Source organism: Equus quagga, chromosome 9, assembly GCF_021613505.1.
Source record: "Equus quagga isolate Etosha38 chromosome 9, UCLA_HA_Equagga_1.0, whole genome shotgun sequence".
Classification (NCBI taxonomy): Eukaryota; Metazoa; Chordata; class Mammalia; order Perissodactyla; family Equidae; genus Equus; species Equus quagga.
This window is the reverse complement of record NC_060275.1, coordinates 38,533,187-38,559,442: the sequence shown is the minus strand read 5'-3', so window position 1 is coordinate 38,559,442 and position 26,256 is coordinate 38,533,187. Positions and strand designations below refer to the sequence as shown.

Here is a 26,256-nt window from a genome sequence, read left to right as displayed (position 1 = left end):
GTAGAAACGTGTATAAAGCCCAGAATACTGAGCCCTAGATTTGTAGGATTACTAATCTCTGGTTTTTTAACCCTTCAATTCAAATAATTCTCTGAGTATATGGCCTGGGTGATTTCAGAGTGAACAGTAAGCCCCTCAGACAAAACTGGCGTCTGTTTCAGCCTGCCACGCCCTTTCCTCACACAGGACTTGGCAGAAGAGGGCTATGGCCTCCATTGTTGTCCCACCTGCACCTGGGAAGCAAACCATCCGAGCCCTTTTTTAAACAGCATGGGGTCCTTTCATAGCCAGCATTGGGTCGTTCTTATACAGCTCCTCCCTAAATATGCTGAAATATTAATCAGTTCTACAACTAACCCCCCCCCCCAATTACTCTGATAGATCATCTCTTTTCTCTCCATAGGTATCATAACTTGGCATTTTGGTTCTAAGTCTGACAATAAACCTTGACAGGCCTCAAAGGGTGATGATTTGGTGTTTAGTCTCAGTTTCCATAAGCAGAATATCACAGAGCACCAATGAACCTATGTTTCTTTACTTTTGGTGCCTTTCTGTGTCACTTGATAGGTTGGGTGGGAACAGAAAACAGTTTTGAGTTGAAGAGTTTTCTTGACTCCCTTGGAATTGGGTTAACTAAACTATCAATCAGGTCTGTCTTGTCCAATCATTGTTTCCCCACTGCCTGATAGAGTGAAGTTTCTCATTTAGTATTTGTTGAAATGATTTAATTTAAATGACTGCCATGTCCATTGAGATCAAGGAAAAGGCAGTATTTAAGCCAACACTGCTGTTTTTGAAATTTTCTCCAATAATCTCATCACCTTGCACTGTAGCTTAGAAGATAGCATGGCACACTACAGTCGCTCAGAAAACATTTCTTAAACAACAGTTTCTCTTTCTTGGATTCCTTGTCCTTTGTGTGAAAGCTTGACTTGAATTCTCATTCAGTCTCTTAACAAATATTTGTTAAGGCTCTATAAGAGGTTCTGGACCCTACAGTGATTCAAGGAAGTTACAGCCTAGTGGGGAAGCCTGATGACAAACAGACAGTAACAGTAAAGTGAGGTAAGTGCTATCAGGGTGTGTAGGAAGGTCACCTGAGCTGGTTTTGTGTATTCTAGTTTGGTTTCTTGGAAAGAGTGAGGTTCCACGAAAGCTTAATGAATGAGTAGAAGTTAGCCCAGTGAAGCGCATGGAAAAGAACATTGCAAGCTGGAAGAACAGAATGTTGAAATCAAAAGAGAATGTGCTCTATTCAGCGAAGTGTGGGTTCTGTGCAGTTTTTGAGATGTGAGGCTGCAGAGGTGAGCGGGGCCCTTGTATAATGAGTTAAGAGATCATATTCAGGTGCTTTTGCCGCAAAAGAACCACTACAAATTTAGTACCTTAAAACAGCACGCATGTATTGTCTCACAGATTCTGAAGCCCGGGCACAGCTTAGCCATGTTCCGTGCTTTAGAATCTCACCAGGCTGCAATCTTGGTGTCTGCTGTGGCTGTGGTCTCATCAGAGGCTCAACTGGGGAAAGCTTCCTTGGGTTGTTGGCAGTTTCCTTGAGGCTGCAGGACTGAGGCTTCTGTTTCTTGCTGGAAGCTTCTCTCAGTTCCCAGAGGCCACCTACAGTTCCTTGCCATGTGGGTTTTTCCAACATGGGTACTTACTATCTGGCAGCTTACTTCAAGGCCAGTAGAGGAAGTCTCTCTGGTGTGTCTGCCAGCAAAACACAGTCATATATAGAGTACCATAATCATGGGAGTGACATCCCATTACCCTTGCCATATTCTGTTGGTTAGAAGCAAGTCAGAGGTCCCATCCACACTCCAGGGTGGGGAACTAGACAAAGGTGGGAACACCAGGAGGTGAAGATCATTGGGGGCAGGTGAGGGGTCACTTTAGGATCTGTCAGTCACAAAGGTTTACACTTTATAATATAATGGGGATTGTCGGGAGTCATTGAAAGGTTTTAAGTACAAGTTTACTCTGATAGGGAGAACACGCAGAGAGGGCACAGTTACAGTCCAGAAGACTAGCTAAGCTGTGGCAGCAAACCATGTAGGAGAGGAAGGCGGCCTAAACACAGTCGTGGCCATGGGTTAGAGACTTTAAGGAGGTATGATCAACAAAACTTGATGATGATTGGACATGAGAAATAAAGGAAAGGGGAAGCCGAGGAGACCTGCTGCACAAGTTTCTGGCTTGGTGGTGGCTGGTGGAAGCAGAGAACCTGGAGCAGGAGCCAGGTGACGTAGGGGACAGCGGATGATTCAAGTGGGCCTCCACTCTGGTTCTCACCTCCCTGAGCTCCACCTGCTCTCTGGCTGCAGGCCACGTCTCTCTTTGCAAGGGAGTTGTGGGTAAGATAGTAGTGACGGCGCACAACAGACTTGCCACCATCAGAAGAACAACCTAAAACGCTGATCTTGCCGGTGGAGTCAGTAGGACTCTGACCGAACATTGTCAAGTGATTAAGCACTGTGCTCCCCTAAAATGGCTGTGTTGGTTTGTAAGGTTTTTGTGTAAATGACTGCTGTATACCAGGAGCATGGGGACACCATGATGTTGCTGTCGTGGTAACACCTGTGTGTCTTTATTCTCCGTGTCTGGCTCAGTTCGTTGGGTTCTTTCAACCACTAGCTTTCCTTATTGCTGCAGCAAACAGGCAAGGGGGTGCTCCCTTAAATTATTGTTGGGACTCTGGTGTGTATTCTTTTCATCGGGGTGAGGGATCCTGACCATTTCTTCATAGAAATTTCTCTGAGACAATTTGAAAACAAGAACTTGAACTAAGGGGGTGATTGGTTGGCACCTAATGTGTTTCAGAGCATGCTTAATTTCCTACCAAAATGTGAGAGGTGTGAAAAGTCAGTTTATCAAAAAAAATATACACCATGTTCCGATAACTATTTAAAAGTTAGAATTTTTAATATTTGAGCCATTTCAAGATGAAGAGTTCTTTCCTGCATTTTTCCCCCTATGAAAAATTCTCTGAAACCAGAGTGACTCAAGCAGAGCCTGGAAAATACTGGAGAATCACATGATGGCTAAAAATAAGCACATCATCTCCAGCAGGGACAGTAACCAGGGCAGAAGTAACTCGGTTTGTGAATGCTCATACTGGCTGGGCATGCTCAGTGGAGTCAGGCCCTCTTGCCCATCACAGGGCAGCCTTTGTGACCACTGGTCAGGGCAGGGGAGCCTCAGGCGCTAGCTCTCCGTGCAGGGGCAGCCCCACCCTCCCTAGGCCTCTGACTTTCAGCGTAGCTCACTGGCATGCTCTCCCGGGGCAGAGCCAGTTATCATACTCTGTAATGACCCTTGAGCAGTGGACTGGGAGGGACACAGACTGACTCATAATTCTTGTCACTGCCTACTTTTTCTTCAGCCCTCCCCTTGGAATCAATAGCAGATGCTACTGATCACAGAATATCTTTTCTTTGTAGTTAATCTTTCACAATTCAAAGTTGTATAAAATGGCTGAACATTTGATGCCTGTTCTAGAGGGTATATAATAGCTTTTTCTGAACTATAGCATTGTAAATACTTTACCAAAAACAAAACTTGTCTGGAGCACTCACTCTTCATAGCCAGGAGAATTCCTGCAGTAGCCCCTAACTGGCCCTTCGGCCTCTGTCCTCACCCCCTGCAGTGTGTTGTCCACACAGCAGGCAGTGAGCCTTCTAAAACCGAAGTCAGCTCACGTCACTCTTCTGCTCAAGACTCTGCAGTGGCTTCCCTTTTCCCTCAGAATGAAAGCCGACCTCCTCACAGTAGCCTTTGAGGTCCTGCATGACCTGTCCCCTCCAGCACCTCTCAGACCTTCTCCTCCTGCAGTGCCCCATGCTCCCTCAGTTTCAGTATCTGGCCTGGCTCCTGAACAGGCGAGGCAGGGCCCGTGCACTGGCATTAGGCCTTTCCTTTTTCTGGAATGCTCTCCTTCTTGCTGTCCCAAGGGCCAGCTCACCTCTCTCAGGTCTTTGCTCAAATCTGACTTTTTCAACGAGGCCCTGAAGAAATAAGGGTTATTCCTGCAACTGGCATGCCACTTGCGGGGATCCTGGAAGCTGTGACTACAGAGTTGTGACTATGGACTATGGAGTTGTCACAAGAGGTGTTGGCTTCTGTGGGGAATGAGACTTTTGAGCTGGGCCCCACACACATATGCCTGGTGTGGATCTCTCCTCCTTGCGTCTGTGCTGCAGGACTCCCACCAAGAGGACTCGGTGTTCCTGATCCCTGTCCTTCTGAGTGGACTCGGGCTGAGTGTGGCCTGTGGAAGTCCTGTGGGTCTGAGTGAGGAGTTGAGACTGTGGTCTTCAGGGCGGATGCTCAGGCTGTCCCCTGAAGGTCCTCTTTAAAACGGTCACTCACCAGCTCCTACCCACACTCCCTGCCCCTGCTCTTCCCTTCCTTTCTCGTTTCCATAGCATTTGCTTTCTAGTTTATTTCGTCTCTTATTGATTTATTACATTGTTTATTCTCTAATTCCCCCTGTTAGAATGTAAATTCCACAAGGACAGGCATCTTTTGTGTTTCATTCATTGTTTTATCCCAAGTGCCTACAGCTTGCCAGGTACACAGTAGGGGTTCAATAGATATTTGCTGCATGGATGAATTGATCAGGGTAATTTAGAAGGAGCAGAGACTTGAGTTTCAGCTCGCTGATTTTCAAGATAGAGAGAGTATGGAATGGGGGAACCTATGCCTTGGAGCTCATTGGTGGATATGGGCTAATAAATTTTTGTAAAGATTTTCTTTAAAATGAGTCTCATTTTCTTATTTCAGCAGTTTACTTTTTATTTTGTCTAGAAATGGGAAACCTGTGTACTTTTTCTTCATTAGTTGAGTCAGGTCTCATTTGCTGAGTAATAATAATGTAAGCTAACATTTATTGAGCACATACTCTGTGCCAGGCTTTTGTGTAAGAACTTTCCATGTGTTAACTCATGCACTCTTCCCAGCTCTGGGAACGGGCACTGCTATTCCTATCTTAAACATAAAGAAGTCCAGGTGGCAGCAAAAGTCACGCCACCTGGCAAGTAACAGAGCCAGGATTCCTATGAAGGCCGCCTGGCTGCAGGGCCTCCACGCTTAACCACTGTCTCCCTAGGGGCAAGATGGAGGATACCCAACTCTATACCATGTCTTCATTCCCACAAGATGTGTATGGTGCCTGATCGGCCATATGGAGCTGCCCATGTTTATGAGCTGACACTGAAGTAGGAGAGCCAAACTTGGCCACTGGCTGCACTAGTAGGACAGAAACCACAAAGGCTATGAACTACTAATTTCAGAGTAAAAGAACCAACCTCTTAATGATCTCATGAATCAGGGCATCCTGGAACCCTGTTAAAGTTCCATTTGGACTGACCTCTGGCCACCGAGGTGCTTTTGCCCTCAGCGCAGATTACAGACTCTACAAAGTGAAGGTATGGAGCCACTTTTGGAGGAAAGGACTAGATCTTGAATTTACAGTGATCAGAATTATGTGGGAGCTGACAGTCATATTGATGTGGGGTCAGTGTAGTCACGTAGAAAACCCTCTTACTGTGGGCAGTCTCTCTTCCCATCTGTCCAGCCCCATCCTCTTTCCCCTAGCAGTGGCCTTATTTACCTGTTTATTTTAACCGAGCTCATTATCTCAGTTAAAAATAAAATCTATTTGCCAAGGTATAGGGAATAAGGAAGTGATGTCAGTCTATCCGTAGTCAATGTAGATGCCATGTTATCTTCTGCTGTGTTTCAGTTGTTCTGTGGAGTTTGGTTTTGTTTTTGAGCTATAATTGACATATTATATTTCAGGTGTACAACATAATATTTGAATATATCATATTTAAATATATTGCAAACTGATCACAGAAAAGGCTGGTTAACATCCATCACCACATATAGTTACGATTTTTTTTTCTTGTGATGAGAACTTTTAAAATCTACTCTCTTAGCAACTTTCAAATGTACGATACAGTATTATTAACTGTCGTCACCATGCTGTGTATTACATCCCCAGGACTGACCTATTTTATAACTGGAAGTTTGTACGTTTTGACTCCCTTCACCCATTTTGCCCACACCCCGCCTCTGTGGGGTTTTTGAGTGAGAAAGACCCAGGGGTGAAGGGAGTGTTCCCTCACAGTACGGAAGAAGTTGGGGATGACCAGGAGAGTGCTTGCTTGCTTCCTGAGTGTGTATGTGTGTGAGTGCACATGTTTTTAAATGTCTCTGTGGTTCTTGTCAACAGTATTAATGTCATATTTTTAGCTCCTCTGTTTATGATTTTGGCAGATGGAATACGGTAGATTATGTGAGAAGAATTTCTAAATTCCATCAGAGCCCTGGCCATGAAGGATAAGTCAAGTACAATGCTTTTATTTGCTTCGTCATTCTGAATTCATTGGGCCTCCTGTGCCCAAAACGTTGTAGCATTTTCCATAAACATTAAGCAAGCTACTAATTATTGACATTAGACGCAGCGATGCACTGGCTTCACCAAGGCAATGAATCAGGCCACTCTTTGTTTTTTACAACTATGGTTAAAATGTCTTAGAATCATATTTATACCCCAAATCCTAAAGGCATTAATTAAGACACAACTGCTCAAAGACTAGCATTGTAAATCATGTCCATATCGAATGGGTAAAGTCAGGGAATTACAGGGACTTGTACAGAATTTATGTCTGTGTTCCTCTGCTTCTGAAACTCCTTTTTATTTTGAAAGGGAAAATTAGGGAGAGAGAGAAAAGCTTGAGGGAAAAATGATCCTTGTGAAAGAGGGCTACCACTAATTATGTTGTCAGGACATCATCAAATGCACCTTGAAAAAAAAAATTGAAATGTTTGATAGCTGCAAGAGAAAAATCTATATCTGTATTATAGCCAGAGTAACTGCACTCTCTTTAAAAGCCATTATGTAAATGTTTTTCACCATAAGCATCACTGAGCAAAGAGGCCTGGGAAGACACAGAAGTGAAATCGTTGGTGGACCAGGGGACATTCTAGGAAGCAGGAAGGCAGCCCTTGAGGACCCCAGTATGTCAAACCAGGATTGGGTGCTATCAAGGATGTTATGGGGTCACTTCACAAAACTGGAATACACATGGCAGCTTACACAGAGGTGTTCTACCAATGTTAAATTTACTGACATTGATAACTACAATTTTCTGATAACATCCTTATTATAGTGGCCCAGGTAAGTGGGAAGAGAATATCTGGAGCCCCCAGAAGCTGGGCACACTTTAGAGAATGGTTGTCTGAAAGAAGACAGAAGACTTTTAAAGCAAATAAGCAAAGAGTTGGTTCTTAACTGTCTAATGAGGGTGATATGCTTTAAAATAGTGTCTACTGTTATTATTCTAAAAAATAAACTATGAAATCATTAAAGATGATGAGCAGATGGTTTCCTTTTCATTTTTATAAATTTTCGTATTTAGTATTTCTTAGTGTGTGTTAATGGTATGATAGCTGTGAGGGGAAATTACTTCCGTATCAAATTACAGCTTGCGATGATTTAAAGAGCTCACTTTACATTCTTTTGAAAATGGGCTTTTTAGTTTAACCCTTAGTTGTGTGGTTTTTTAAACTCGAAACCTCTGAAGATAACTAAGGTCTTCCCCACGTCCTTCCTGTTCTTTAATTTCCTCAAGTTTATTCATTAGAAGGTATAAATGTACAAGTAAGGGGTGCTGATCTCTCGTTAACATTTTCTTTTCAAACAACGTAAATTAGAATTTCAAAACCCCTCTTATTTTAAATTTCAAATACTAATTACTTAATGGCTCTCTTTTTAAATTTTTCAAATTTGTTTTCCATTCCTTTCTCCAGGCTGCACTGCACGTAGTTAGTGACTGTCGGGGGTTGGGGAGGGCGTGGGCAGAACCTATTCTTTCACCCCTCGTTTAGCAGTATAGGTCGGGGAGCGTGGACCAAACCCCCTCTCTCCACCATCCCTGCCCTGCCCGGCAGCAGGGGACGCCAAGTCTGATGTTCTTTTCCTTCATCTTTCTCATCTCGAGGAGACCCACAAGCCACATGCATGTGCCGGGGTGAAAGACCCAGGACTCTGCCCCCAACTGACCTTGACAGGATCCATGAAACACAGACATTGTTTTAAGGCCTTGACTCTGAACCACACTTTGCCACGTCAGACCCCCACAGGCTTTTTTTTTTTTTTTTTTTAAAGATTGGCACCTGAGCTAACGACTGTTGCCAATCTTTTTTTTTTTCTCCCCCTGCTTTTTCTCCCAAAATCCCCCCAGTACATAGTTGTATATTTTAGTTGTGTCCTTCTAGTTGTGGCATGTGTGAAGCCGCCTCAGCATGGCCTAATGAACGGTGCCATGTCCGCGCCCAGGATCCGAACCGGTGAAACCCTGGGCCACCGAAGCGGAGCGCACGAACTTAACCACTCGGCCACAGGGCCAGCCCCCTCCACAGGCATTTTTAAGTTGGGCTCTGTCGATAGCAAAGGATGTGTTTCTTCAAGAAAAAACAGGGTTTCCCTGTGAGGCTACATGTGGCTGGAACTGGGAGAGCCGTAACTGCTGTCGGTAACTGCGGCAGCTCTGGCCTCTGGGCTGTGAGCCCCCCAGCGTCCCCCCCTGGCCCCGTGTTTCTCTCCCAGCCAGCTTCCTCTGCTTATTCATCGTCTCTCTTCCCTGACAACTTGGCCTTGCACGGGGCTTTGGCTTCCCATGACCCCTTCTACTGTTACATCATGCCAAACATTTCAGGTTTTTCTCAAGCTGCATTTGATGATATCCTGAAGATATAATTCGTGGTAGTCCTGTTTTACAAGCAGTCAGCTTCTCTTCCTTCCATGTTTTCCTTTAAAAATTTACATGAGACTGGACAAGGCGGAGAGTATAAGAACATGCGTGTATCTGATGAAGCCAGCTCAGTTATTACAACCGGCCGCATCGCAGATGCTGACTTGCTTAGGGAGGACTGCCTGGGTGGGCAGTGGGTCACGTGCTCTCCAGGAAAGCCCCCTTCTTCAGGGCTGTTGGCTTCAGAAGAGGCAGTGAACGTGGCAGAGGCTTGGACAGCCTGGCACAAACCACCTTGCTCCCCCCTACTCAGAGTTAACCATTTACTGACTGAATTTACCCACTTGAGCTATCGTCCTGATTCCATAGATAAGGATCTAAGTAATAATGGAAGAGGATCTTGAAAGGGAACCAAGTAAGAGATCTCTTTCTGGGAGGCTGTTGATTTTTGTTTCATTTCCTTTGTGTTTTGCTGGCTCCTCCTGTCAGTGACTTTGATGTTGGCATCAGCTCCTCGAGCTTTCTCTCGTGTCGTTACCATGGATAGATGCCTCTCCTAGGAGTTGTTTAATAAATTATAGAAACTTTATTGAGTGTCTCCTCTAGGTCAGGCACTGTGATTGGCTGTAGGAACATAGAGCGTAAACAAAATAGATGCAGCTCCTGCCTTGTGGAGTTTGTCTAATGGGAGAAGGAGACATTAGATGAGTAACTATATCGTGACAGTTGCTAGGCACTGTGCACAAAGGGTTCCAGGTGCTGTGGCCTCTCAGAGCAGCAACACCTAAGCTGAGACATGAAGGGTGGTAGACTTAGTCACCTGGAGCGGGGGAAGGAGTGTTTCAGGCAGAGCCAGAATCACACTCTATGGTCCTGTAGTCTAGAACACTGCTTTGTTCTTGAGGACGTTCAGCGTGGTCATGCCTGGGACCTTCTGGAGAGCAGGTACCTCCAGTATGTGGCTCATGGAAGGCACTTAGTAAACATGTATATATTAAAATATGACGTGTTGCTTATAAAAAGATCTGAAGTAACTTGGTTTTTCAAAAGCTGCTTCCCCAGTCAGGCTGACCAGTGGCTGCCCTCAGAGAAGGCTCCTTGCCAAGTCAGCATGTGCTCGCCCTGGCTCCCCTGCTGTTCTCCACGTTATTTTCTTTACCCTGTTGGCCTGGCCTACAGCTAGAGAGCCTGGCCAATGGGACACGGAAGTAGTGTTCCAGGAGCGTTTTATGTGGCCTTCCAAGATAAAGGATGCTTGCAGATGTATGAGAATCACAAAGCAAAGCAGCGTCTAGAATCCTGGGGAAGTTCTTCTGCATAAGTGAGGTTTCCAGGTCACTGAAGATTTACCCTTCAAAATACTCAATTTATTCATTCTCCTTTTAACATATATCAGGTATTTCGCCATATTTTTGGAAGAAAAATTTTTTTTCCTTTATAACAGAGAGGGATGTATTTTCAAGGGCATGATGCTGTCAGTGTTTCTTGAGGGTGTGTGTGACTTTGCATCTGTAACTAATGATTCCAGGCCCCTGAGTTGTCCTGTTTGCTCCTTTGTAATTAGGAGATTGGTTGAAACTTGTAACTGCTGTCAGCACACTTGCCTTTATAACCCCTGCCTCTTTCTAATCTGTTGGCACTAATAAATTGTAAAGCAGGAACAAAACTGTACAACTGGAAAACATTTAACCAAATTTTATTGACTTATTCCTGTATTTATTTAAACATGTGTTCCTTTACCAAGCATTGGGCCAAGCACCGGGGTTACAAAGCTGAATAAGACATGTCTCTTGCCCTCCAAGAGCCTTCTAGAGGAGCAGAGCATGAGGGATGGTGGTGGAGAATTGGGTCCATGGGAGGACTGCCTACGCCAGACTGGGAGCTGCCACCTGCTGGAACTCTGTTCGGAGTAAAACCAAATGGGTGGGCCCCCAGTCATGCCTCTGAATTTCTTAATCCATGAAGTGCATAAACTTCACTGCATTTACTTTGTGGCTCCTGTTTGGGCTGCTGAGGCCATTCCCTAGGTTTGTGTCATGTTCTAGATAGTGAGAGCCTGTCATGAGCTGAGCTCCAGGTAGGTGGGGTCTTACCTGAAATCAGTGGTCTTTTTTTTTTCGTATTACTTGTGATGCTCTTGAATCGCTTGGTTAAGGTGCTGATCCCCAGACCTCCCCATTGTAAAGCCATATCTTTTTCCCTGTCTAATAAGTAGTTTATAGGGCAATACCTTGACATGTCTGAATGTCTTGTTCCCCCAAAACTTCTCACTTAATGTTTTAGAGTCAATCGATGAGCCTTGGCTGAATCAGTTATGGATGTTACAAAATTGTGATTTTTCTAATTCTAACATTTCTTCTATTTACTAGCTTTCGGTGTTCTATAAAGAAGATCTTTATATCTTCCCTCCTTGCCTTCTCCATCAGTATGGACTAGTTTCTTACTTGTTCAGTGCATTGCAATACGTCACAGCTATTATTCTTTTGATATGCAAACTGTCCCAAGTGTGACTGGTTGGGAGCCCCTTCAAGCTGGCCTTTGACATTAATCCTTGAGCTCATCTTTGCACAGTTTCCCAAGTTCGCCTTGTGCTTTCATCTCTTATACTGTTTGGTAAACTCCTTTTATATCATACGTTTGCTATATATCTAAAAAGCATTTTTAATGTTGCCAATGTTTATAATTTATTCTGGTTACTTTCAGGTGCGGCTAAATCAAGTCCAGCATCTAAACCAGGATCCACACCTTCTCGTCCCTCATCAGCCAAAAGGGCTTCGTCCAGCAGCTCAGCATCCAAATCTGATAAAGATTTAGAAACACAGGTCATACAGCTTAATGAACAGGTAACTCATCATCCCTGGCCCTGTCTCTGGGAGCAGTGACAGGCGTAAGGGGGGAGGGAGCAGCCCCTTTTAGGCCTGCGATAAGAGAGGGAAGGTGAGGCAGACTCAGTGGTTTCAAGCAAGTTAGAATAAAAGGAAGTGTTTGGGCAGATGAAATCAGTGTCCCATTATGAATAAAAGATGTTAGTCACAAATCTCAAAGCTATACACTAAGACAGAAGGACAAATGACTCAGTCCCAGGTAAATGCAAGCTTGCAGGCCAGCCGATGCCTCCCTCACACCTCAGTACCTGTCATGAGCTCCAGGCTAGACAGTGGCTTATCTGCCCACTTCTGGCCAGTCTAGATAGTGTTAACAGCCTTAGGCTTAGGCTGCCTGATTCCCTTCCTCCCCCTCTTCCTTCAGCAGCTATTTGTTAAGCCTGTTCTATATGACAGACCCTGTGCTTGATGCTAATAATGTAATGGCAGCCAGAGAGATACCGTCCCTCCCCTCACAGAACTTAGGCACAGCAATTGCAAACGCTCGGCTGTTACACAAGCCAAAGCAGAAAACCCAGCACTTCCCACAACAGCAGAAGTTTGGTGCCACAGGAGCACTGAACCCAATATTGGAGGGATCAGAAAGGCCACAGTTGTGTTTTAAGTAGAAGAACTTTCCCTTCTGTCTAATATTCCTCAAGATTACAGTCATTCTAGCTCTACTGTCTGACATTTTCAATGTAAAAGTTTAGGTATGCTTTCTAACTAACAGTGGCTAATTTCGGCTAAGATCATACATAGTTTAACAGTAATAAAACAGTTGATAGTGTAGAGCCCACTGCGGATGCCACCTACCCTCGCCCTGAGTCGAGAGAGGCTTTTGATCCTGGCTACTCCCACCACTGAGAGAGGCGCCTTGATTCAAGGTCCTCAGGCTGTTCCCAGCCACTCACTGGGCCAATCCCAGTGATTAATCTGATGCTTGATGAGCCAGCAAGAGTCTGGAAATAGTTTTTGAGATAATTGTATATTTGCAATCAAGAACCTAGTTTCAAAGCAGCCATTTGCTTAACTAGGGTATTTTTTTTACACTTCTGATCACTTTAATGAAAAAGGTGAAACCTGAAGTCATCCAGTGGGTAGAACTTTGATTTAGAAACTGTGGAATGTTCTAATTACCTGCTGATTCGCAGTTTGAGCCCATATAGAATTTCCAGTAATGAGTTCTTCTCAGAGAAAAGGCGGTTAGGACAGCCTTAATGAGCCCTGGGCCTCGTGCCTGAGGCTCCGAGCTAATGGAGTGGACCTGAAGAGAATCAGGCGTAGGTCTCTACTTTAGATTTATAACTCTTTTCTCCTTAGAAACCCAAATTCTTGTGATGTTTCTATTATCTCATGTGTCTTCGTGATTTCTCTCCTCCCTGTCATCCTCTCTACCACACCCAGGTTCTCCACCCTCCAACCCAAAGTGTAACCACATGGAAACTTCAAGGTCCTTCCTGCCCCTCTCCCCTACAGCCTTAGTCAGCCAGCCCCACTTCCTCACCTTGGGGCTGGCTCTAGGTTCCCATTAACTCTCCAGTCAAAGAGCCCCATGTCCCCAAGGGACCCAGACCTTGTCCTGCTGTCCAAAATGCCACCCCAGAGAGGACAGGGTGAGAAAATAGAGAGGAACCTTCCAGTCGTCTTCCTTCTGCTTGGTGTAATTCCTTCATTACTTCCAAAGGGCTTCACTCCCCACCTACCCCCGATGCATTCACATCAACAAGGAGTGTGTGCTTCCCCACCCCCTTCCCTCAGAGGGAAGGTCCTACACACCCCAAATTGTGAGCCTTCGTTCAACGGACATTTACTGAGCACTTCCTCCAGATCCGTTTCTGTGGTTATCTGTTACGGCTCCCTCTAGTTTCTGTCTTCAAGCCTACAGAGTGGCCCCCTGAAGCTGGTGGGTAGCCACAGAGGCATCTCTGTGTTGGAACTGAGGACACTAGGACAAGGAAGCGCTGAGTGAAAATGCCTAGGCTGAAGGGTGAATTACAGCAGTAATGGGGAAAGTGACAAGTGCCATAAACTTTAAGAATTCTCATTTACTTGGCCTCCTGCCTTTATTCAGGCAGTCTCCCATGACATACTATAAAAGTACCACTGTGCTAGACAGTTCCAATGATAGAAATGAATCAAAAGACAGAGGGGAAAAAACGACATGACTGAAATCATTAGGGACAGATCCTGGAGAGTGGGTTAGCAAATAGGCAGTGGGGCGGAGTCACTGCTGTGCTCAGGGAACCCTGGGGGCCGGAGGGTGGGCATTGGTTAGCCCAGGCCGACTGTGGCTCGGGCTGCAGGACTGAGAGGACCTGCAGTGTGTGGACACTGAGAGGGTGTGGAGAATTGGGAGAAGAGAGCTTCCCCCTCTCATCCTTTCCTCTGGACTTTTCTCAAGGGGCCATCCCCAGCATCCCCTCCACCACTTAGGCTTCCTCTGTGATATGTGAAGGAGCCGGGCGGGCTCGGGCTTTGTGCGTGGGACTGTGGAAATGGAATTTCATTTGCCAGTTGGTCTTTCATCATATAATTTAGCTCCTGTTGGTTTTTACTAGGGAATGTTTATAGCCGCACATCTGTTACCTAATGCATCTGGAATACTACCAAAGGCCGACCTGGCCTGGGTATTTCTACAGAAGCCTCAGCTGTTTGCTCATTGCGCAGACCGAAGTACTCTCAAGAGGCAGACAAACCTAGTTCTCATGGGTAGAATGTGTCCAGAGACCCTTTTTGCCTCCTACAGGGGGAGCTGGCAGACACAGACACCTAAACTGCCACGAATCCGTCTGCTGGCACCAACACAGGCTTCAGAGGGATTCTGTGGCCAAGCCCATGGAGGGGGCTGGTTTGTTTTAAAGCAAGAAAGCATTTCTAGAAGAAAGGGAGTTTTCTTTTTCCTGGAATTCAGGCTGCTGGTTGCCTCCAGTTTTTACAAATGTCCAAGCCATAGTATTATCAGAAATGGGAGTTGAAAGTTAGCAGACTAATGCTCCGCTGCTTTGTAAGTGGCTACATGAGGGCATCAGTGAGGTAACTCTGAGGGACCGTGTCCCTGAGTCTTATGGGATCGATAGGAATTTGGCAGGTGTGCAGGAAGGGGCTAGACACTGCATGTGTTCAGTATATGTTTGAATGAATCAATCATTCCAGACAGATAAACAGCATGTACAAAAGCCCAGAGTTATTAGAAAGAGAGAAAAAAACTTTCCATTTGAAATGTAACTTTTGGGAATTCTCTTAAGGATGATTTTTAATATACTGAAAGATTTCACCTGGGGATAGCCATGAAGGACATAATTCACCTCCTAATGAATATTCTCTGCATGAATATAAATGCACAAAGAGTTAAAAAAAAAAAAAAAAAAACAAGCAAGGGATTCTCAGGGCAGGACAGGGTGATGGTTTGTGCCTGTGTATAGCTGCTGTGCCTGTAGGAGTGTGGCAGCCTAGAATTGGAGACCAGATCTATCTACATGCCCTTCAGTGTTTCCTCAGCCCAGATGACAGCTTTGTCGGGCTCTGCCTCAACCGTGTCTCCGTCCCTTCACCAGCACTGTCTCTGTAATCACTGTGAGAGGTGCACAGCCCCAGAACGTCCTTGAACCAGCATCATGGGAGACGAAAGGGAGTTTGGGCCATTTCACTGGAGGAATGGAGCTTCCATATCTTCCCACCTTTCCTGTCATGTTCCTAAAGTCAGAACTAGAGAAATTAAGACAGATGCACTCAGCCTGGCTTTTAGTCTCGCCCACTTTTCCTTGTGTAGCCAAGACCCAATTTCTCCGTAGAGAGCATTTGTCGAGTTTGGCTCAGGAACATTTATGAAGGGGTCCAAAACTAAGGGCAGCTCTTAATGCAAGTGATGCAAAGAGAGGAGGGCAGGCCCTCACAATACATCTTAAGTAACCACAGAGACAACCTCCCTCCTTTTCTTCTCCTCCCTCCTCCCATTCTCTTATCTCATCTCCCTGCAGAGGATGAACAAGTTAGGAAAAAGGTGTGCTCTAGCCCATGTAGCAGGAGAGGAAAGCTTATTTGGAGCCTGGATGGAACTGTATCAAGCAGAGCGATCCCTCGGACTCTGGTGAATAAACAGTCAGTTGACAGAGGGAATGACGAGTGTGCTGTGGAAGTTGGACGGTTTGGCCCAGACTCAGGCTCCTAATAACAGCTCCTTGTTTCTCCCTCAGGCTTGCACATCGGTTATTTTTGCATGTCTGTCCTTTCATGTTTCGGGTCTTTATACGCAGGCACAGTTGGTCACATTTCTTACACTTTATTTTGGGGGTTGTCTTCTCCACCCCACTCCCTTACAGGTACATTCATTAAAACTTGCCCTTGAAGGCGTGGAAAAGGAAAGGGATTTCTACTTCGGAAAGTTGAGAGAAATTGAGCTCCTCTGCCAAGAACATGGGCAGGAAAACGATGACCTCGTGCAGCGACTAATGGAAGTCCTCTATGCTTCGGAAGAACATGTAAGTGTGAGGGGAGCTGTTGACCCCTGTGCTCTAAAGTGACACTTGTGGTCAAGGTGCATGAGCAACGTGCCTTCAGCTAGCACCCTGGGACCTCAGTGAGAATTACAGCTCAGCCAGTGCATTTGATCTTCCCAGAGGAATAAACATTATCATCGTGATCCATTGACCCGAGCTCAAGGGACATGCCTTCATAAACTAATCTGGGAAGAGATGGGTGGATGGGAGGGGAGTAAGGGGACTTTGATTGAGAAAAATAGGCTTATGCAGCCAAATCTCAAGTGGTTTTCAGCTCTCCAAGCAAATGAGCAGTAGGAATGTAAGGATTCTTCTTTCTTCATGACAGATCAGAGTGTGGTTAAAGGAGAAATTAATCTAGATGCTTTTCCTGTCACCATAAGCCCTGCAACTGTTTTTATTTCATAGCTGGTCGTCGTGGTTACTTATTACCACTACAGAGCAGCACTATGGGACAACCCCTTGTTGAAAAATAATTCTAGAAGGCCTCCTCCGTGGGGAGGACCAGCCCACCAGGGTTGCTGCTCACCAGTGAATACGCCAAAGGGAGACCCAGAATGTGGCTGTGTCCATAGGTAGAAAACAGATGTGAGACGCAGCGGAGGCACAAGACTCTCAAGCAGCAAGGACAGGAAAGGGCAGGATGAATGGCAGAGACCAAGGAGGGTCACCCCAAGTCTGCCCATACAGGGAGGGAAAGGGCCCAGTACCTGGCAGCAAGAGTGGGAGCCTGACAGAGCCTTCCCTTCCACAGGGCTGCACTGTGGAAGGCAAGAGCGGACAGGCTGGGGTTTCGAGCTGCTCCTCAGGCCAGGTTGAAGCTTGTGAAAGTATTAGGGTCTTTTTGACCGGGAGGCCCGTGGATGTTCTGAGGGCTCCATGGTTGGGTTACATGTGTGTGAGTAATTTCATAGACTGTAACAAGCCACCAGCAAGTTTACTTTATGTCTTATTCCAGCTGAATAATAGGCAAATGTTTACTCCGTGTAAGATTAAAATCCTAGCTATGAAATTTTCCTAAACTGTAAGAAACTGTCTGGGTTTTAGGGACTCTCCACCACTTTTTTCATTTCCCCCAAGTTATTTTTTTTTAAACTTCTTTCTTGGTTAGCTCAGACTGTAGATCTTGAAGCCCTGGGAATCAGCCTGACCAGGTCCCAGAGATAGTGATGGCTTCACAAAATATGGTCCTCATTCTTTTCGGATCTGATGGAGGAAACCAAAGCTTGATTTGTAGTGTGTCTGCACCACCCAGAGTGGCATTTATATAACGTTCTGTTTGTAGAGAGTGCCTTGTAGTCTGTCAAACACTAGATGAATTACGGTTATTCTCTTCACAAGCTTGTTTGAGGCTAAGTCCCATGAGGTCTGGGGTTGAGCAGCGCTGGGAGCCCGAGTGAATGGTGCTGCTGTCTGTCCATGGCAGTGCCCACCTACGGGAGCGAGGCCGCGTGCAGGATGGACTCTTCCCAGCCCTGTGCTTCCAGTGGGAGGAAAGCCTTCTGAATCTAACCTCGAGCCAGATCTTGTCCCAAGAGGGAGTTCTCGTGTAGGAACACCGTCAGGCAAACTCCAAACTGACGATTGACATGGACCACTGAATTCCAGGCTAGTGGCAGGCAGGGCCAGCCTTAGGCAAGAGCTCTTGCCTCCTGGGTGTGATTTCAGAGGGGTCTGCAGAGATGACTGCACTCAGCTTCTCTTCTCCCATTCACGTCACACCCCCCCACACACCCCAACACCAACTTGCTGCAGTCTGGATTCAGAACGCCATTCTTGCATTGTATGGGCAATTAATCCAGACACCCCAAGCAGAAGTAATACTTCAGAGCATTATCAGTCATTAAGACTGAGTAAGGTTTTAGCAGCTTCCTTTCTTTGCGATGAGAGTTGAGGGGGGAGAGCCAAGAGCTTTACATTTGTCGGATCTTTTAATTCTCTTGAGAATCCTATCAGGTAAATATGTGTTGTCATCCCATTTTACAGATGAGTGGAACTAAGGCAGTAGAGAGGTGAAATTACATTCCCAAGTTCTGAGTGCGTAAGCAACATGATTTGCATTTGAACTCTTGAGGGCTGAGTTCATGCTCTCCCTTCTCCAAGCCTGAACTGCCTATTAAATGGGGAACATGGTAGTAGTAATAGCTAACATTTATTGAGCATTTAGCATGTGCTAGGTATTACATTCATGCTCTGTCTACATTTCTCACCCTAACCACAAGTGAGGAGGGGAGAGAGAGACAGACAGACAGCGACAGCGGCATCACCATCACCATTTACTGTATGCTAAGGAGTATCCAAAATCCAAGAAGAGACTTAGAGACAGTAACCAGGCAATTGGAATCTGGAAAAGAAAATAGACGTAAGACAAACTACATGTGTGGGTTACCGGAGCAAAATCTTCCAACGCAGTTGCTACCTTAATTTTTCTTGTTCCTTGATAACTTCTAATGCAACCCTGTGTCTGGACAACTCCAAAAGAAACACATCAGGTTATACTGAGTTTTCTATAGAGAATAAGCTGTTTGATCTGGAATATGCCAAGTCTCCTTGTTTAGAACGTGACAAGACCCATCTTTTAAAACCTTGGTCTCTATATAGAAAGAAGGGGAGGACTATCTGCCATGTGTCTGGACCCTGCTGGTTGTTTTCCATACACTGCCTGTGTGCTTGTGTGCACACACACGACACTTCTTACAGAGGAGGACACAGAGAGGCTCGGGAGCTGCTGGCCTACTCGTTTCTGCTTCTCCCCCTAGAGGTTCAAGGAATCATCCTAGACACCTTAAAGCCTTCAAGTGTTTGCCTTTCTCCCTGAGCATAAGGACTCTTGTTTCTATGGCAGAGTCCCAGAAGCTTATCCAGCTTCTGTCATTGAGGGCATGAACCTTAAAAAAAGTTTCTCCCCTTGCCCAGGAAAGGCATCGCTTTGGAAAAAATGCGCTCAGAGGTTGCTCTGCTGCTGCACCCACCCCCCAAACTCTCAGAAGCCTCCTTTTGCCCCACCATGCTTGACTCTGACACTGAGTCTTGTTTTCAGGCCACTCACACGCTTTGGTGCTGGGTAGACATGCAGGTATGATGTGCACACTAGGAAGAAAGGCCAGTACTTTGTGATGCCATTGGTATGACTGTGTGTGCACATCTGAGAGGCGGAGATTTCTGGTTGTCTCTCTCCTGGAGACAAGAGAGGTGCTAAAGAATCAAAAGCTGGATTGAGTGCTTGCTCTTCCGTTAAACATAGATGAACCCTGCATTAACATTTCACATGGAGGTATTTGCTGGAGAGGCCTCCTCCCTAAGTCTTTATTTGGTGATGGCTGGTCTTTGATTCTTATGGTCAAACAATCCTAGAATAACATGTTTGGGAGATATAGAAATCCAGATGGGAGTTTTGAGTATGCAAATAAACAGAGGCAGTTCAATTTGCAGTTGTAGAAACCTAATGGAAGTTTCCAGAGCAGATCGCCAGCCAGCTGTCCAGTGCCTTTATCATTCTGTTATCTTTTCCCTTAGTACTGAACTTGGGGCCACAGGTATCTGGACTGACTTGTTGGTTAGCTGCTGCCTTGTGGATCTGTCAGCTGAGGTGCACCTGCATATTGACAGGCACTTGTTTCCTGAGATACTGTCATGGAAGCCATTGTTAAATGACCTAAAGATACTTCCCCCCTCAACCAACACCTTTTAGATACAGCCTGTGTTCCTGTCATTGGATGAAGCACTGGGTATACAGAAAGAAAGCATAGCCCCTGCCTCAGAAGAGCTCACAGTCCCAGTGAGAGAGACAGACAGGGAGACCACTAACAGGATATGTCGGATTATGATAAATGTGATAATAGAGACATAAATAAACTTGTGTGGGGAGCAAATAAAGACAGCCTGGAGAGGGACAAGCAGAGACTTCACAGAGAAGATGACATTTGTGTTGGATGTTGAAGGATGACTAGGAATGTCAACAGTTATAGAGCTAAAACTGGGAGAGTATTTTTTCAGGCAGAGGAAACAGCACGAACAAAGCAGAGAGGAAAGAACAGCCGGATGCGGCTGGTGTGGGTGGTGGCAGGTGAGCCGACTGAGTAGATGAGACCTCGTCCATCTAGGAAGTAGGAAGCCATCCAGGAAGTAGGTTTTCATCAAGAAGACCCCTCCTCCCTCCTATGCCCCCATTTTCCTCCCCCAGCAGCCAAGAGCCTTCTTCAAGACTGACTTCCAACTTGCTTGTCTTTCTAATGATTATCATAAGAATAAGGAACTGTAATGCAATCACTCTCAGCTAAACATTTAGAAAGAGGTGATGGATTGATACACAAATATTAGAATTAAGTAAGTAGGTGGCACTCAAGTGCATAGTCACATATTGGGCATACTTTTTGCCTGGCCTTCTCCTTACGTGTGTGTTTAAGTTCTTCATTCTTGTATGGCGCATAAGAAAAGGACCATGGTTTTTTCTGTGAGCCTGCACAGTGTTCTGTGGCTGGGAGCTCTCAGTCGTGCTGTGTAACTTCACTGCCTCAGAATCACAGATAGGTTCCCAGACTTTCAGACTGCCTTAATTCGCACCTCAAGCATTAGCAATCCACTGGTAACCTGGGAAGTTTGCTCTTTACACCGATACTACCCAGTAACAGTGGCCTGGGGTCCACAGTTCCTGCAGATGCATGACATCATGGTGGTGCCCTGTGAATGAGGGAGCTGCCCTCGGCCAGCTGGAGACCACAGAACTGTAGACAGGGGCCCCACACCCAGCCGCTTGCTCAACAGGTAGGAAGAGGAGGCCTGAGGCGGGGCCTAATTGAGTGGGTCTCTGGTCCTGCAGCTTGTCACAGGCCCACAGACACTGGAACCTAAGTCTTTTGATTTTCAGTCCTGGGTTGACTCCATTATCCCAGTTAATTCCCAAGTGGGACATGAGCACACAAGATTGTCTGTAAAACGTCAAACAGGTACCCATTTCTGAGGTCTTCCCATCAAGCTGCCTGACATGCACAAAAACAGTTATGTAAGAAAAGCACAATTCAGACCAGCTGCAGTCTGAGCAGTGTGATAACGGAAGGCACCACACTGCTGTGAAAGAGTTAGGATGATGAATAAATCAACATCCCTAACCCTCATGGGGCTCAGAGCCTGGCTGGAGAGGTAGCCGTGTAGCCAGCCAGTGGGAACACACACACACTCACTCACACTCACGCTCACACTCACAGCTGCAGTACGAGATCAAGGATGTAAAGCTTAGAAGAGTGATTCATTCTGGCGCAAAGGCAGTGAGTGAGAGAGGGTTCAGGGAGAAACATGTGGCAGAACAAACACATGGCAGTTCCCAGTCCGCCATTCCTAGAGCATTAGTTTCCTCCTTCGCCCCTAGACAAGAGGAGCGCACTTAGTAAGGGAGGCCAGTGACTCTTCCTTCTTGCACTATCCCAGCAAGACGTGCTCTCCTCCTCCCCATGAGAGGACCACCCTCATGTGTGCCAAGCAGTGGGCATAGCGGTTCGCTGAGGATGCTGCCGTGACGGTCCAGGGGCCTTGGGATGAGCTGGCAGAGCTGGAGTGAAGGGCGTCAGGGTCCTGAGGTCGAAGAACACCCGCAGTAAAGGAATTAAGGAGTGAGGGGCCCACAGGACAGCATGATGTGGGCAGAGAGTAGGCTCTTGGGCCTTCACATCGCAGAGGTCGAGCAGTGCTGGGGGTGAGAATGGGGTGTGGGCATGCGCCTGGGGAGAGCTAGCAATAATTAAATACTCCGTCTTTTGGCGCCAAGCCAGTAAGGGGCATGCTACATTTGAACCCAAGTCTTGAGTAACTTTCTACTTTTCTGATTTCTACTGTCACTTTCTACTGTCGTCACAGAAAAGACTACTTTCCTAAAAATTATTTTCACTTCAAGTATATTCCAAAGAGTCCTCCCACCAAGAAGTAATAATTACAGCTCACACTTGCCAAACACTATTCTAAGCGCTTTACCTATTTTAACTCATTGAGTCCTCTCTTGAATTCAGTGACTCCATTGATTCATTGATCAGTGAAACTTATTGAAACCTCTGATAAATGGATACTCGTTATATCCTCCATTTTACAGATGAGAAAACTGAGGCACAGCACAGTTAAGTTTTATGCCCAAAGTCACCCAGCTTGTAAATAGTGAAGCCATTCATAAATATATGAACTCCAGAGTCCATGCTTATAACCTTGACATTATACTGCCTTCCAGAAGATAAGTAGCATGTGACCTTGGCTGTAGTCTTGGTCATCCATTCTTGCATCCTCTGTGATTTCTTCCTCTCGACACAACATGCATTGAATTCACAGTAAGTGAAGTATGATACGGATGGATGAGGCCCAATCCCTGACTTCAGTAGCCTCAGGATCCAGTGGGTGAGGCCACAAGAGTCAAGACAAACGAGATTACAAGTCAGAGTTTTATAGCCAAGGAGAAGACCAAGTGCTGTAGGAGAAGGGAAAGAAATCACTCCAGCTCAGGGATCCGGGGAGATGATCCTACCATATTAGAGTTGGATCTTGACAGGCGTGTCCTCAGCTAAAGGGAATATGGGCCAGATAGGAAGAGGATGGCTCAGGGCAAGAAGGGAGTGAGTGTGCAAAGTACGAGAGGACAAGCACGTACATAGGTCCCAGTGTGTGCTCCCAACTGTCTCGCAGAAACAGTGCCCGTTCCTGAGGGAGCCGGGGAGCAGTCGGCCCCACTGATGAGGCGCACTCCCTCTGCTTGGGTAATCAAGAGCTAATTATTCTTTGTGAGGTCACAAAAGTAAAGAATTTGCAGCTAAGGGTGACCATGGCTGATGTTCCCTGGAGTTGGTGTTCGTGATGGTTCATGACGTGCTTCACTGGCTCAGGAAAGTGAATGAGCCAAGTAGAGGAACACCTCAACCCCCTGGGTCCCAGTCAGTAAACGGAAAGTTAGCAAAAAAGGCCTCACACACCCAAAATAGATGTCCCAAAGTCCTTGAGCTAAAGCTCCTGAGCTCCCCTGAGGAAGAGGCGTCCTTGCCCGGGGCAGCCCACTAACCGTGATTATTATCCTTTCCTTACCACCCCACTCCAACATGTTGCTTCTCTGCATCATATGAGTAACGGGTTATAACAAAGGGTCTACTTCAAGCAGACATGGCACCGGGTGAGAAGAATGACAGCAGGACAGGGAACGGATCAGAACCTCTGCATCATGGGTGTAACCATCTGACACACCACAGGGACCTCGGGCTCTGTGCTGTGTCACAACAGGTTCACCCGAGGCTAACATGATGCTCTTGAGTCATTGTATTTGGTTTACTCTTTTACAGAGGGTAGGAAAATATGTAATCTGTTCTGTGAAGATTTCCTTCCAAAACGGTTAGAAGGAAAGTTTGGTGTGTAAAGCCTGATGACTGTGCTTCTAGAATGATCCATCATTTGATGGAACAGGGAAGCGAAGGCATTGCTGTGTGTGCATTGGCTCCTAGGAGCAAGGAGGCACTGGCATGGCGAGCTGTGCCTACTCCATGCTCTTCACTGCCTGCATAGTGATAATGGGGCTGGGACGCTGCGTGGCCTCAGGCACAGTAAACTGTTTCAGCTGAAACTTCTCCCCCTGCCCCGCAGGAGGGCCACCCTGAAGAGCCGGAAGCAGAGGAACAGGTCCATGAGCAGCAGCCCCAGCAGCAGGAAGAGTACTGAACCGTGGTGGCAGCTCTCGACACTTCCATTTTGCATGGGAACTTTTCTTCTGGAGAATTGGAACATGTGTGGCCTCAAGCTCAGCAGAAACCAGTTGTTCCCAATCTGCCGTTAACATCAACGCGCTGTTACATACACCAGCCACTGCGCTCGGTTCCCATTTCCTTTGCCAAGACGCATTAGCAGCCGGCCGTTCGGCGGCCTACCCAAGAGATCATGGGGTCACATACCTTCAACTTCACCACTTGGCTGCTTGAGATTGGTTCTGCTCTTTTCATTTCTTTCCAGAGCAACTCTCCCCACCCCACCACCACCACCACCAACACCCCCTTTTTATCCTGGTGTGAAACAATGGTAATTTGATATATGGTATTTATATTGGCATTTCTCAACCCAGTGTCACTAGATGTCACACACATTTGTGGTGCTTCGATGTTTGCAAGTCTAACCTCTGAGTAAATTTGGTCAAGTGATAAATTGGAACAAAGGGAAAGAGATACTTGATATGAAAGCCATAATGACAGTGACTTGTTTCATGGGGAAAAACAGAGTCAGTTTCTCCCTCTACTCACAACATTAAAGGGAAAAAAAAAAAATGGATTCAAAACTAGGACTTCAGGGCCCGGCAGTGTTCACACATCAGCATGTTAGACAACCACACAGAATGTTGTTAGTTTTGAAAGACATTCACTCAAGGAAAACACCGTCTCCATTTGGCCCTTTCACCACTTGCCCCTGCTCTCCCCCACCCCAGTTCTCATGCTGTTTTCTTTCTCAGGGTCCTCTTTGGTGGGCAGCCACTCCCCAAGAAGCTGTCATCAGTTGTCTGCAGTCCAGAGGGGGTCTGCGTAGGTACAGGTCCACCTGCCTCAGTCCCTCCCTCCTTGTGTGGGTTTCAGCCCAAATCCTGTTCGCCACACTAGGGGACTCCTACTAAAGAATGACTTCAGAGTGTGCAGCCCCGAGTTTCAGGGTTCTGTGCACCCTGCTGCACACTTGCTGGAAGCCTGGGACTGCAGACCTTATTAATCGGAGCATAATTCCAAGGGAGAATCATGGTTCTGAAGTCTGGTGTTGACACTGGAATGACAGCACAGAAAAATCCATGATTCCCAGTACCTTCTGGAATAAGGAATTTCCCGTCTGTAATACAAGGGCCCTCCTTGTCATTGACCTTTGCTAAACCATGGCAATTCAGAAATAGAGGAAACATTAATGAATTAAAAGCATTCCTTATTTTTTTAACTAATATTTGCACATTTTCCTAGTATCTTTCCAAATCTTTGCCTTCTTTTTTTTTTCCTTTGACAGATGGCATCCCTTCCTGGATCATTCATTTCACTTGGTTTCTAACTTTAGATTTACTTTCACTTGTTATTGGACTTAGCAGGTGCAACGAAAACAAGAAACAAGTGTGCCCACCCCACTTTCCTCTTAAACGCTTAAAATAAATTTCTGAATTATGTATCATAAAGCTTTGAAATTTCTTTATTAATTGATGAATTGCTAATTCTAAAGTCTAGCATTGAAGCTTTCCACCAAAAGAAGTCTTCTCAAAATAAATCTTTTGCGGCAAAGTGGTATTTATTGAGTTATATGTGAAAAAGTTTGCTTGTATTTTTGAGGTTATTACAGCACACTGTGCAGAATTGGACAGATGTTCTGTGGTGTTTGGTTTCCCTTTCTTCTCTCTCCTGCTTGCTCTGCACTACAGCGGCAGCTCATTTCTCTCAGGCTGGAAAGCCTGGCTCTCGGCAGTGACATCCTCCCACACCTGGTTACAGGTAGTGGTTGTGCTATATGCAGCATCATGCTTAACCAATTGTCCCCCCCCCCCAAGCCTGTTGCACCCACTGAGTTTCCTTTTTTAAAAGATAGCTCTTGTAAAGAGGCACAGTAAATAATTCTATGCAGATCATATTTCAGTGGTTCCTAGGCCATTCTTTGCCTACTCTGGACATCTCAGTAATATCCAGTGCCAGGTGGATCATGACCCAAACTCCCATCATGTGGGTGCACATGCATGGAGAGCAGGGTCTTCTCCAGAAACCACTGGATACTTTTGACTTGCTTAAGTGTCACTAGTGACACTCAGCTACTCCATTCCTCCCAAAATCGCTAACCTTCTCAGCTGTAAACACACTGGCCAGATACCTTAGCCTGCAAAGAGAACTTTCCCCAGTCGTCATACTTATTCCTCCTTCCTGAAGTCTTGGGACAGACCATTTATTTGGAGAAGAGCTACAAATTCCTCTTGCTGTCCCCATCTGAAATATCTTCCATTGTGCTGCGTCACATTGTGACATCACTGATGCTTTGGGGAATCTTGAACAGCTGAGTTCCTCAGTCCTCTTCGGCTGCACCCCAGCTTCTGTGCAGACCATCTCTGGTTTCCCAGGGCTGCTTTCTTCCCGATGGCAGCACCCCATCCTTCTCTCATCTTGGCATCCGGGACAT

General features: G+C 46.0%; 1 protein-coding gene across 3 annotated transcripts in view; it reads left to right on the top strand.

The window, feature by feature from the left end:
• MAPRE2 (microtubule associated protein RP/EB family member 2) overlaps nt 1-25,273 on the top strand; it is a 144,299-nt gene extending 119,026 nt beyond the window's left edge. For all 3 annotated transcript variants that reach the window (XM_046671640.1, XM_046671639.1, XM_046671638.1), the window contains 3 exons: nt 11,463-11,602; nt 15,946-16,104; nt 23,725-25,273. In XM_046671640.1, coding sequence (XP_046527596.1) covers nt 11,463-11,602; nt 15,946-16,104; nt 23,725-23,799 — 374 coding nt within the window. In that variant the 3' untranslated portion in view covers nt 23,800-25,273. The remainder of the gene's footprint in view (nt 1-11,462; nt 11,603-15,945; nt 16,105-23,724) is intronic.
• Nucleotides 25,274-26,256: the final 983 nt, after the last annotated feature.